Source organism: Tinamus guttatus, unplaced genomic scaffold (genome assembly GCF_059628265.1).
Source record: "Tinamus guttatus ecotype Peru unplaced genomic scaffold, ASM5962826v1 Tinamus_guttatus_pri_ptg000038l, whole genome shotgun sequence".
Classification (NCBI taxonomy): Eukaryota; Metazoa; Chordata; class Aves; order Tinamiformes; family Tinamidae; genus Tinamus; species Tinamus guttatus.
Window position 1 is genome coordinate 4,259,556 of NW_028288572.1, and position 13,882 is coordinate 4,273,437.

General features: G+C 36.9%; 1 protein-coding gene across 1 annotated transcript in view; it reads right to left on the reverse strand.

Moving 5' to 3' along the window:
• Nucleotides 1-13,882, reverse strand: part of TG (thyroglobulin) — a 143,574-nt gene that overhangs the window by 79,533 nt on the left and 50,159 nt on the right. Inside the window, exons 27-35 of the mRNA XM_088534927.1 lie at nt 13,507-13,674; nt 12,870-12,935; nt 12,088-12,168; nt 10,255-10,392; nt 8,682-8,855; nt 7,794-7,905; nt 7,146-7,225; nt 5,431-5,574; nt 3,800-3,865 (exon numbers count right to left, since the gene is read on the reverse strand). Of these exons, the coding sequence (XP_088391053.1) occupies nt 3,800-3,865; nt 5,431-5,574; nt 7,146-7,225; nt 7,794-7,905; nt 8,682-8,855; nt 10,255-10,392; nt 12,088-12,168; nt 12,870-12,935; nt 13,507-13,674 (1,029 nt within the window). The remainder of the gene's footprint in view (nt 1-3,799; nt 3,866-5,430; nt 5,575-7,145; nt 7,226-7,793; nt 7,906-8,681; nt 8,856-10,254; nt 10,393-12,087; nt 12,169-12,869; nt 12,936-13,506; nt 13,675-13,882) is intronic.

A 13,882-nucleotide genomic window follows, 5' to 3' on the forward strand; every position in this document is an offset into this window, starting at 1 on the left:
TGTGGCTATACTATTCCTTGGGCAGCTAGGAAGGGAATGGCAAAGACCAAGCACCTCTAGGTGATAATCCACAGAGCAAGCCACAAAGAACCGAAGAGCTGCCACCAGTGCATGGTGGTTACTTCAGCCCAAGTCTGAAACTTGGGCAGCTTCTTTGCTCTCACCCTTGCAGAAGATAACTCTCTGAGCAATGCAGAAGATAACATGCATGGAGTGAGGAACTGATCTGCTGTAGGCCATACACCTACCTAAGCAGCCCAGTCCTAACACAGATGAAAAGCAGCACTGGATTTCACTGGTTCTTTTCAATACACTTTGCAATCATATTACTCCTGTTGTAAACAGTGTTTTTTTTTTTTTTCCAAAGATAGAGTTTGAAAGTCTCCAGCTATACAGAAACAAATGTTAAACATGTACTGTACTTTTACATGTTAAGATATTAAGAGCTTACATCATGAAGTATCAAAGTCATCATCACCACTACATGCAGGGACTCTGAACTAGTAAAGCTGCAGAGATCCTGCACTGAGTGTTTTATTTATGCAGCAGATCTACTGTAATTTATTTTTGTCTACCCCTTTGACACTGAATATTCATTTATTTTGGAGGAACACTGTGTTCCAAGTCATGCGAAAATTCCTATGTTCCATGATGCCAATGATTTCACTATTTTAAAATCTATCTAATCTGATTTGTTGCATGACCTTTGCTACATAATTTCTACATCTAACCTGACAACTTACGACATTTATTTAGAAATATGCTTCAACATGAAAGCAAGTCCCTAATTAATGGAGAATTAACCATTGTGTTTTCCTCAGAAATTATCTGCTCTATCAGATCCCCATATTTTACTCTTACAGATTATATCTTGTAGTTTAGATTTTCAATTCCTACTTAAATATTCTATTTTGGCAAAATATACGAGCAAGAAAAGAATTTTAACAACATGCTTTAGTCTATGTTTTTACATAAGAACAATATTGACATCTTGCACTGTGTCCAGCATAACTGAGGTGCTCTACTACTGGGTTCAGACACAGAGTTTCAAATTACTAGTTACATTTTTTTTAAAAGAGCTTTGTCTGGATTTCATTGCAAGTCAACAAACCCGGGTGCATCCGTGGTTTGGGAAGATATTTTTCCTGGACTGAGTCTATTCCCATAGCTCCCCTGACTCACCAAATGACCTTGGGTAAATCATATAATTTTCATATCTCTCAGTTCCACCATGTGTCATACATTCATAAGCATTCTTGCTAAGCTAAATTCTACTTTGTCAGGAAAAGAATTCAAAATAATTCCACAAAAGCAAAACAAGTTCCTTAGAAGAATTTGCTCTCCTCTATTTCCCTGAGGTTGACCATTATTAAAACGCTTTGAAGATGCTCAGACACACTTTCGTTATTAGGCACAGGCAGCTTGTTCTATGTTTGTACACAAGCTACTTGTTTACAACTTCTATGTTAAAAGATATTAATTTTGTTCTGATGACTTGCAGTGTTATCCCTTTCCCATCTTCTGACCAAGTGGTCCTAGATAAGGTAAACGCAGAAACACTGAAGGTCATTTTGATGACAGACCTGGTCCCTTTCATCAGAGCCATCACCACCTTGGGCAATGCCAGCTAGCAGCTAGATGAAAGAAGAGATTTTTCCCACTCAGTTGTTTCCTCCCTCCTCTTCTCCCACTCAGCAGTAGATGCAGTCCACAGGTCATACACATCCACTTCATCATAGGGACAAAATGGAATTTTTCCATGTCTGATCTAAATTTGCCTCTTCTAGAAACTGCTCTTACAGGACACATGGTTTTAGACTGGTGCTGCCTTTCTGAAATAGACTGTGCACCTGATGGGCTGGAAGACACTTCTGGTTTATATATAGGTTAGACTCTGCCCTTCCAAACCATATTCTGGCAACCGCTTTTATTGGATAATTATAGTACTCTGAATCCAACCAGCCCTGCAACTTTTATTGCAAAATTATAGATGTCCCATACAGAGAGTTTCTCTCTTCCAGATGTTCTTGTTTGGGTAGGCAAGGTTTGGGACTGGATTTGTAAAAGGGCTCCCACTGGCCTCTCGCTGCTCTCACTCAGGTCACAGGATCACAAGACTAGAAGAGATTTCCTGGGGTCGCAGAGTCCAGCCTCCCAATATTACAGGCAGTTATGTAATAAAATCCCTTTCATAAGGTCAGCAAAAGTTTCATTGTTGATTTTAGCAGAAGCAGATAGAGGTCAGCTGACTGGAATATATGCCATTGGTATAAGGAGATAGAGATACAGTAGTGCAATAAAGTCAGCGCTTGAGTTCAGTTTAGAAGAAAATTCATGAAGTGGTTTCATAGGTATATGAATCACATCCCTGGATTGAGCATGCCTAATTTGTGTTTGAAAGACAAATTTTTATTTTACTCCTAAAGTTTGAGAGCTATATTTACTATTCCTAAGCCAAGCAAAAAACATGCTCCTGAGCTGAACTTATACACCATGTTTTATATTCTCAGAGTTCAAAAAAAATCTCAAAAAATAAGAAACAGAACAAAAAAAAATACCATCAATTCAGACTAGATCTGCAGAAAATATATCCTTTCTGAATTATAGTTTCTTTCCATTTTTGTCAGTCCACTGAGATTTGAATAATCCAAAATGAGACATTTTCTTAAGCCTACCACATAATAACTGTAATCACACCTCCGGGACAAACATGCTTCAAAGTATCAAACATGTCATTTATGGCCTTTAGCACCAAGTAACCTTACTGTGCTGATGTGAAATGCAAACTTCCTGTCTCCTTCAGTCCCGCTAATTATAGTAAATCGTATAGAATAATAATACAAATGTTTATCCAGGTTTAAAATAAGCAGATTTTTGTTGTTGTTTTTAATAAGGTAAAATCCTCCTCTTGACACATAGGATAAAAAGTAGAATTAAGACCAAGAAGAGGTTCCATAGCAGAAGTCCTACACACTGTATTTCAGACTCCAGATCAGTACCACAATCAATCCCTTTTTGCATTAACGTTCAACTTTATTCTTGGAACCTAGTGGATTCATCATTTACACATCAGCCTAAATAAATCAAACTACAGCACGGCTATGTTTAGCATTCTTAACATGGGAAGTCTTTAAATAACAGCTGTGCTCCCATCTTTAAGCATCATGAGGCGTACCTGAAACTTGCCACAGATGGTTCCACACTCATCACTACCACAGCATGGTAACTCCTTCAGGGGAAAAAATTCTCCAGATGTTACAAGTAGGACTTTCCCAATATGTTTGATGTATCTATTTTTCATGCTTGTTTTTCCAGCTAACAGAATCTATGGGGAAGTCATCACAGAAAAAAATAGGAGCATGCACTGCTCCTTATGATAGAAATATGGGGAAAAAAAAGCCTGAAAATCATATTTAATTAAATGCACTAGCAAGATTAAGCAATAACAAAACAAAAAGAATTTGGCCAAAAGGCATAAAAAACTCTTCACCCTCGTGACCTGCTGCCATTACAGAGCACCTAATTCCGCTTTTGCAGGCTAACAGAGCAGCTAATGAGCGATCAAATCATTGCACAGGGCTGCTTGTCATGCCAGCAACTGGGGACCCCAGGCAACTAGGGCAGTTGCCTTCAGAGCAGGCAACTGAAGGAAAACAAATACATTTTTTGCTTAGTTTATGTAGGAGGAGCTTCAGGAAGAAATAATTCGACCTTTTCTTTATAGAGAGATCTGTTAGCAATACACAAAACAGAGGTTATCTCCCTTTCTTCGACCTAATACACAAATACACTTACTTACCCCTTTCCAGCCTGAAAGGCAAAGTAACAGGTGGACACAGATCAACCACAGTATTCTTCAAGTCAGCTAAAAGTAGAAAAGAACATAAAACATTTGAAAACAGTTATGCTTGTAGGTTTAAAATCTAATCTACATTTCAGCACTACCACATCACTTCTGAAATCCGAAAGTTGCGATTCTTCCAAAAAAGTGAATCAATAAAAATCTGAGGTTGCTGTAATATCTAGCTCTTTTTCATTGGTTCACTAGCACTCCAATCTATGCATCTCTGCAGTTATGCATTTATAACATCCTTACAAGCAAGAACCTTTCAACATGTAAGTTTTCTGTTTGTTTCTTTTATTATGAACAGCTCATTTCAGTAAGGTGTTTTTTTTTTTTTTTGGGGGGGGGGGGGGGGTTCTCCACCACCATGCCCAAGCCTAAATTTGGTTTCCTACATCATGACATCAGACATAAGACTAACTCTGCTTCCTAATAAGGAAGCTGGAATTTCTCAATTGGAGAATTAAAAACAAGATAGTTTCCAGTGGGAACTTCTCAAAGTAAATTAAAAAGAAAAAAAGGATATCCGTATTTTCACACATGAAAGTATTTAGAGACATTAACTGTTTACATTAACATTGAAACATTAGGGCAATTCAAAACTCTTTTAAAAATATTATTATACGATCTTCACTGGCTGAATTGCAGCCCTTCAATACCGAGTCAAATTGTTAGCGAGCAAAGCTGTCTCTCTGCATTTTGCAGTACATTAAGTTGTCTTGTGAGCTGTCTAACTACACAAGTCCCCTTCTACAACAAATGCCTGTCGACTAAAACCAAAGGCCCTGCTTCATGCAAACCTCCCACCCGCTATAGTAAATTCCTTCTTCAGATTTCACTCATTTTTCCTTTCAGGCTCAGAACTTTCATTGTTCCTCTTCCTGGTTCCCAGAACCATTACAGACCAGCACAACTAATACAAATTTTTTGTCTACAAATATCTTTATTTGCATAAACATCTGTGCTTGCTGCATGCTATGATGGAAACACATCTGAAGCTTTCTTACTAGACAAGGAAACATCACCAAGTCTCTCCTCAGACTCCCTCTTTTGCATGCACTGCAGGCTCAGCTTTGTCATCTCTCGGTCCATGAGGTCAGCAACATCCTTTATTTTTAGCTGTTTCTTTGCCAAGGAGAGGAAAAATGATTCCATGGAGTGGAAGGGTGTCACAACCTGTGCCGTCTCTTTGCCTTTCTGACACTGTTCCCTCTTACTCATTTGCCACCTTTCAGCTCCCCCTGCCAACAAGCAGGTCCCAAAGAACCTAAATAAACTATTCTCTTGTAGAGAAAGCGGCCCAAATAGGAAATCTGGAGCCAAAGAATCACAGAAAAGGGCAATGATCCAGAATTGTACTTAATGTCTGCAGCCCCCCTCAGAATATCAGTTGTCTTAGCAAATAGATGAACATCCGCTCTGAAATGCATCTTCTCATAGTCATTTGCCTTTTCTATTTCATTTGAAATATCTGATGTAAGGCTTTTTTTCTTCCTGTGCAGATTGAAAATCCTTACAAAACAGGTCCACCATCTGAAAGCTGAAGTTTTGCCAGTCAAAAATGCCATGTCTCCTGTATCACTTACCAGGTTTTTGGTACCAGCCAAATGGATGGATTCGCACTGCTGCATCTGGCCCAGCACAATCCGAGACTTGCCAAGCGCTTCTTGTGGCCTCGGCGCACGTCTGGATTCCTAGGCTGTTCAGGGTCACACACACAACCCTGCCCCCTGCCAGGGCAAAACATGGTTATAGAAAGCATGGAGATATAGACAGATAACTTTTATGTATTTTTCCCCCTCTGATTTCTAAGTCAGCGGAATTTTCTTTGAATATTCAATCATACCATGCTATATTCTTTTTATTCGGAATAATAACTAGAAAAGATCTTTTATTTTTCAGGGCACATTTTTACTGTTCTTGAAAATAGAGTTGAAGATCACATGAGTTTAAGTGGGAATGGTGCAGAATTTGACATTACAACCCTTTAAGGTCACTGGAAGTATTTCCACGGAGCAAAAATTTGCAACCTCCTGGTCCCACATCAGGACCTTTTTTTACACAAACCATCCTTTTTTGATAAATGCAAGTATATCGAAGCACAGCCTCAGATTAGATCAAGAAAAAAATTCTGCCTTTTAAAGAGGTAGTATGGTATATAATTCTCTATACCTTAAAAATTAATGTTTTAAATGCAGTATCTTTATTAAATATTTATTTTAGCTCATATTAAAATCACTAATGAAAGTCCTCTTGACTATATCAGTGCCATGATTAGATGTTTTAAAATGTTAAAAATAAATATTTAATCAGATAACATCAAAGTGTTATTTATCAGAATAGATCATTTTAAATCCTTGATATAATTTAAAAATCTTTAAATACATACAGAAATAAAGTATATTCAGTTAAGACTTCAAATTCACATTATATAGGGGTATTTTTCCAAAAATAATTCCAATCAGAAACATATTGGACAAATTTTACATGATATTGAGCAATTTTCATTGATACCAGTGCAAATTTTGACTGCTTAATAAAAAGGGAAAGGCTTAACTAAATACAAGAAATTTGACTTAACTCTATCATAAAAGTCACCTCTCCCAAAGGACATCAGGAAAAATATATGAGCACTTGACACTTTTGAAAGCCACTGTAATCCTTTCCGAGGCCTAAATATGAAATTGAATTCAAAACCTTTCATTTACTTCTGTTCGATTCAGGTAATGTGATGTGATGCCTTCTCCAGAAAGTAAAATGTGGTTTTATTTGGTTTTCTAATGGCTTCTTTTAGAAATCTTTTTTACTGTGAGCCGAGGGGTGGCGGGGGGGAAGAGCAGAAATACTACAGGGTGTCTCTTAATTTGTGTCTTAATAGAAGGAGAAGAGATAGACAACCTCCATCCCTCTGCAATGCTTCCAATATCTTCCAAGTGAAAAAATTAAAATCTGTGAGCAATGAAGTTCAGATATATGAGAGAGCTAAAAACTTGAGCTATCCCCAAGGCAATCAAGGATATTAAGTGCTTGCCCTTCATTTAATTTCAGCAGTATTTGAATATTTGTATTTCAATTCTATTGGGCCTAAAAAAAAAATAGTCAGCCAACATTTTAGAAAATGGGGTGATAAATGAGAAGCAACTGCTTTCGAGAGTTCTTTTTTTAGAGCCTCTAGAGAGTGGCTCTAAAGTGTTTTTTAATCCTCTCTTCACAGAAAAAGTATGGTAAAATTTGGAGAAGAAAAACTTGGAAGGAGTACCAAAATGTTTTCAAATGGAAATAAAATAACAGTAAAAAATACCTGACAGCTGGGTGTCATTAAAAAACCCAAACCCTGTGCAACAAGGGTCAGCATCACACCAACGCTCACACTCAAAAAAGCTGTGGAAGGAAAAAAATAATCATTAGTTTTAGTATCACTAAAGGCTATCACTAATCTAGAAAACAGAAGAAGGGATGTTGTGCAAGGGGGAGAGCAAATGAGAACATGTAGAGACGTCTTTTAGATTTAAGAGACCATTATGGTTCTTTTTACTGTACAGACAGGAGTTCAAAACCTTTCGCATTTGTAGATGAGTTTCCATTCAAACCATATATATTTGCAAGACTACATCAAATAATTTAGAAAAGTATTTTGATACCTGCCACTAAAATATCAGCATAAGTTAGTATGTTATTGCTGAGACCTAATTGGCCAGTAAGCAATTTTGTAGCAAAAGTATCAGGTAATTCATGCAAATATGACATGAGATGATATGATATGAGATGACATATACATTCGAATTATAAATTTCCTTAAAATAATATGGTATTTTATCTATGTCAAATATCCTAACATAATGCTGTTCTTGGATCAATATGTCAGATTCTCTTAATATGAATATCACAGCCTTGGCACTGCAAGCATTGCAAAAACTCCACGAAAGACAAAGGAGTAATCATGTCCTACCCATCAGAAACAGCTTTGCCGCTCATGTCAGTCTCATTCCTCACTGAGATCCCTGTTACTTTCTGGAATGGTACACGTGTGTAGAAACTCTTCACAGAACTTTTTAGAGTGACTGGGAGGAAAAAGAAAGAATTGAAAAAAAAAAAAAAACTTTTCCTTCTAATTTTCATATAGTGGTCAAGTAATCACATTGTAGGGGAAAAGTTATGTTTCTATGTTGTAATGGTCTCAATATATTACCAGGTATTACATTGTCAGAGTAAACATTTAATGGGTAAGCCTGAAGATGACAAATTCCTGGACATTGGAAATTTACGTATTAACCAAATTATGTAAAAAAAAAACCCACAAAAACAAAACAAAAAACCCACACTTGAGATCTTCTAGTACACAGATTATTTAATCACAGAATCACAGAATGGTTGAGGTTGGACCTCTAGAGATCATCTAGTCCAACCCCTGCTCCAGCAGGGACATGCAGAGCACGTGGCAAAGGGTCCAGGAGGCTTTTGAAGATCTCCAGAGAAGGAGACTCCACAACCCTTCAGGGCAGCCTGTTCCAGTGTTAATCTACCCTTGGCCTCCCTAAATTGGGAATAATGATGAGCAGAAGAGTTTGTGGTTAATATCCATCCATTGAGCTGAAGTTAGATCACTAGCACTTTGGACACCTGAAAAAATGCTAAATGCTTTCTGGCACTAGCATTAACCTACAGCAAAAATGAAAAAAAAAAAAAAAACACTTATATAGAAAAACCTGGCCCTCCCTTAAACCATCACTTCCTGCAACTCATCCTTATATTCAGATTTTCTCTCCCAAAAGCCAGAACATTATCTGCCATTGCCAAGGATAGAGCATGTATGATACATCAAAATCCCAGAACTTGCCTATTTTACGATACGCCATTTGTGGTTGCCAGGGTAGTATGGTGAGACAGTTTTTAGGTATTTGATCAATGTTACCATCACAAATCTGAGCCTCTGGGTAGAGGGTACACACAAAGTATGTGTCTGTGGCATTTTGAAGATCTGCTATTTGACAAAACTCTTCTTGCACACAACCTAGAAGGAAAAGGCACAGTGAAATAGAAACACAGCTATGCTTCTTCCCCCTCTATCCCTCTGCATGTCTTTACTACAGTGATGCTATCAGCCAGTACTGTAAGTGACAAAATTCATTAGTATATTTCTATTGCAAAGAAAGAGAAATGAGGATGAATACTGCTTCTAGTTATACTAAGAAAAAAGATTTACTTGAGAATAGGAACAGCAACACAGCTATTAGGAAGGGTATTTTCTCCAGCTGTGACAAGTTTAAGGCCTGGGTATTGGTGTCACTCTGTGGTCCATAAGAGATGTTTTGGTGACAGCATTAGTTTATTACTCTCCCATCTGCCTCTGGCTACTCTTCCATACTAGAATGTAGGGTGCCTTTTACTAGTACAGCTGATAATGCTTTAAAATGGACTGATCACTACTAAAATCAATGATTAAATAATAGCATCCATAGAAAAAACAACTGCCTCCATGTCAATGTCAGTTCACTACTCCAGTTCATAAGAAGGCCTTGTATACTAGCACAACGGGGAAGAATATATTTCAGGAATGGGTGGAAACTTTATGAACAGACATGGCCACTGAGCAAACTTACATCACCTTTTGTATAATCACAATTACACAAACTTGCATCATGCTTATCTTTTTGTAAATTTAAAATACAAACTCTATAATCATAAAAGAACTGTGTCATTTGTGGTGATGAATAAAAGAATAAAAAAGACAATAAAGATTTTCCATAATGTCTAACAAAGTTTTTGCAAAACTTACTTTTGCAATGTTCATGTTCATATTTCATACTAATATATTCATATAACATTTCCAGAATCAACTGTAAAAGCCTTTTGTTTATAGCAATTTGCATTGAGAATTGTCAAAGAGCAACTTTCATTTCAAGCCATTCTGGTCACATGTTTTTAAGAAAAGAAACAAACCAACCACCCTTGCTTCTTAATTACTATAGCAATGACTTTAGGACCTCATTCTGTAAACACATATGTCAATGATTCATTTTAAAGAAGCATAGATCTACTGATTTCTTACAGTGATGTACATACCCTGAGTAGTATCTTCGGTTCTGCCTGGGACAGAGGGAGAAGGGAGGTGGCTGCATTGCAAGAACAGCCTCTTATTGTCTAAGCTGTATCTCCTACTACTCATACCAATGACAGGGTTATGCTAGCGAAGATGATGGGTATATTTTGTGCCATACTAGAAAAAGAGTGTGAAGAAGAGGTGGAGGCCACATGGGCAACTGCACTATAGCTAGAGATTATAACATCCAGCTTCAATGAAAATTTTGTGTTTCGCCCATGAAAAAATTGTTTAGCCCAAAGTTTCTCTGAATGAGTTAATTAGTCTTTCCTTGCTATCCTGCAGATCAACTGTTTCCAGGTTTCCTTACGTGTGAGACACCAAAGCATAGCCTTCTCCACTGAATATTTCTGCCTGAAGACCCAATACTGCTGGTAAGGGAGAGAAGAGTTTTGGTCACTTCGAATCTGGGTGTTGTCCATTAGGTAGAAAAGATCTTTTGTGGAATCTAAAGATTCAACAAAAACAAACAAACAAACAAAAACCCTCAGATCCGCGAAAACTTAAATTAAAAGCTGGAATTAAAGTTATTCATATAAGACTCTTCATTTCACACTAACAGCTGCAATCATTTTGTAAGGTTAGTGTACAACAGTTAGGTTGAACCAGCCTAGTTTTATTAATCCTAAATACAGGAATTTCCTTTTGTTCTCTTGGGAAGTTTTTCCATCTCACAGTGCTTAACATTTCCTTAACAGGTTTAATATTTCCCACAGTCACTTAACCTCCTTTCTCCTATCTATGCTCCCACAGATCATATTAAATAATTCCTTTCCCTCTCCCACCTCTGATTTTTAGATGTGTATACAGTTATATCTGACCTGAACTGATATTAACTACTTCAGGCTCTTTTTATATCAACCTCTCAAATAAGGGCTCACCCAAAATATTCAGAGAAATGGATGCACTTCACTGGTATTTTGCCAGTTTCTTCAAAAACACCCTCTTATTCACCACATGCCATCAGCACTTCTCATCACCAAAGGGGTGATTTCCTGTTATTTAACACTACATGTACTGTAGTAGCAAAACAAAAATGAATAAATGGAGAAGCAAGGCGAACACAGCTGCAGGTGAAATGCTGAAGCATCTGCTGACATGCTGGAAATGCACAGTGGCTTTGCATTTTATGTCATAAAATAATCAAAACATATTGCCGTGTGCTCTAAACATGATCATTAAATAATAAAAGTTCTGTAGATATTTTATCTCCTTTTTAAAAAGGTGACTTACAAGTGTCATTATCTCTCAAGACTTAAATTCAAGCCTTCAGTTTCTTTTTAAAACGTTTGTCGTGTCCAACACCTCAAGCACAGAGGAAGAAGCCGCATTCCTTACATAACCAGGCTTTAATGATATGATGGCTGCAGCAAGGCAAGTGGAGAACCCTCGGGGCCTGCACTCATGTCTCAGCAAGATAATTTCACTCAGTATGTTAAGTGCAGTTATTTCTAATTTTTAAGTCTAGACTTTAAAATGCCACTAATTGCATGGGAGCACCACTAGGTAAATAGGAATTTTACCTTCTATTCAAACTGCATAAGCAAAATCAGCAATTTGCTTTGTCTTGGCATTTTATATGTATATAAGTCATATGCTCAGGTATCCATACAGACTTCTCAGCAAAGATTGCAATTCACTAGAGATCAACCAAACACTCTCATTAAGCTCCACTGCACTTTCTCTTGTGATTATGATGCTGAAGATCCAAAGCAGCTCTACTAATTTAATACAAATGGCTTGAGATACACATTAGTGTAACCAAGAGCAGACACTGGAATAACCAAGGAGCTACAGAATCTATAGACCTCTCACAGGCAATATTAATGAAAAAAAAAAAGAAAAAAGAAAAAAAAAAGCCTATGATAACTATTTGTCCATAGTTTGTTTTAAGCATTGTATGTACAGTCATGTTGTCCTTAGCTGTCAATATGCCCGTGTACCCCAGCTAAGAATTTGACCTCTGGGTTTATTTGAAAATTTCTCATAACTTGTATACTATTTCCCACATAAAAGAAAACATTTGGGCATGACAATAGCTGAATTAGTATGATACATATATGACAATAAATGAGATCCTCTAGTTAAATTCTGCACATCACTATGCCATCTTTTGCTGCTTTCTCTGTCCTCACTATAATACCTGGTAATATTAGGTCATTCTCCATCTCGAAAGCAGCAGCATCACATGCAGAAGTTTTAATCCTGGTGAGCATATCCGAGCCTAGAATGCAATCGGAACTGAAGTTAACATTTACTCTGTTTGCCTTTCTTCCACAAGATAATCTCATTTTCATTCTTTATTGTTAGCAAACACTTCAGAGTAGAAGTGCATCAATCATGAAAACTCCTTAGGAATAAGTTCCACCAATTGATGAATCAAACATGAGTAACAACACCTACATGCGACTCTAGGCAAACCCAAAGCACTCTGGATGATTAAAGCAAATGTCATATCTATAATTAGCGTGCATTCAGCACCAGGGCTCTAGAAGCTGTGTGTATACTTCTAGAGCAGTAGCACTACTCATTCTGCTAAATGAATTGTGACATTCAAACTGTAACCTTGCTAAAAGCAAGGTAACACATCTAGTTATTTACATAATGCCAAACTGTTATAGTACCTAGAGACTGATACAAAGGCAAGTGTCTCCATGATACCATCTTTCACAGATATTAAAAAGCATAACTCTATATTCTTTCTCCAATACAGGGAATTACCCCTGTGTCATGAAGCTGCCAAAAGTAGAATTACTCCAGGTAACACTCCTCTGTGGTAGAAAAGACTCCAGACCAGCATTTCATTTTGGATGGTGCAAAAGTCAGAAAGATAGTTCCAGTTTAAAAACTGGTATTTATAGATTACTTAGCCGCCTGTTCCGCTTCATCATAAGCTTTTATGGTCAGTCCTCTGAGATAACTCACCTTTCCACAGATAAACATATTGAAAAGTGGTCAAATTTCTTTCTCTCTCTTCTGCCAAATTAAAGGCTAACAAAGGAAAAAAAAGTTTTGTTATAGCAGCCATTAACATTAAACAAATGGATAGAATTAAAATGCTCACTATAAACAAGCATTTTATAAATTACAAGTACCTCACTATACTTTGTATCATACTATTTATTACGCAAAGATCCTACAGGAAGAAATACTCAAGCATTCTCTTGCTATTCTGGGTCCCAGGATCCGAAGGCTTAAAACTATTTTCCAACATTCTTTTTTTTTTTTTAGTGTAACACTGACCAAATCTTTGCTCCAAAGTTCATCTTTATTTCAGATTATTAGCTTGAATCTGCATGAATTAAATATTGGAACTGCTGAAAGATAATGTACTTAGAGCAAGAGATTCTTAATTTTCATTACTCTTCCTACAGTAAAGAATGAAGGGGTCCATCTAACAACACATCTAATTAGGGTGTTCTTATTCTCTTATGAATTTACAGATATTAATTTATTTGAGAAAAAGACACTGAAGTACAAGAGTGGACTGATGAAAAAAGCAGAGTCTATAGAAAAAAAATCAAACAAAAGCAATGTTAATTGAGATAACTCATTGACATACTTCCACTGAATATTTGTCCTCCCAGGGTGAAGGAAAACACCCTCTCTTTTTCGTCATAGCTCACGCCTTTACATATCCCATCTCTGACAGACTTTGCTGCTGGACTCCAGTCATCTGCATTGCAGAGCAGTACATCAGGGTAGCTCATCAGACTGCACAAAATGGTACCTAGGGTCAGACAAAAAGAGAGTTATGTCTCTACAATAATGCTTTTATTTTTTGATTTTTTTTAATGTAGTGCTTTTATTCAAGCATCCCAATACTTTCTAAAAACGTTAATTGAATCTGCTCCAGTAAGATAGCTACTTTTTTCAGTATTGTGAGTTTTGCTACTCAAAATCAGCATCCTCCTTTCAAATTGAAGTACTAGTATTAG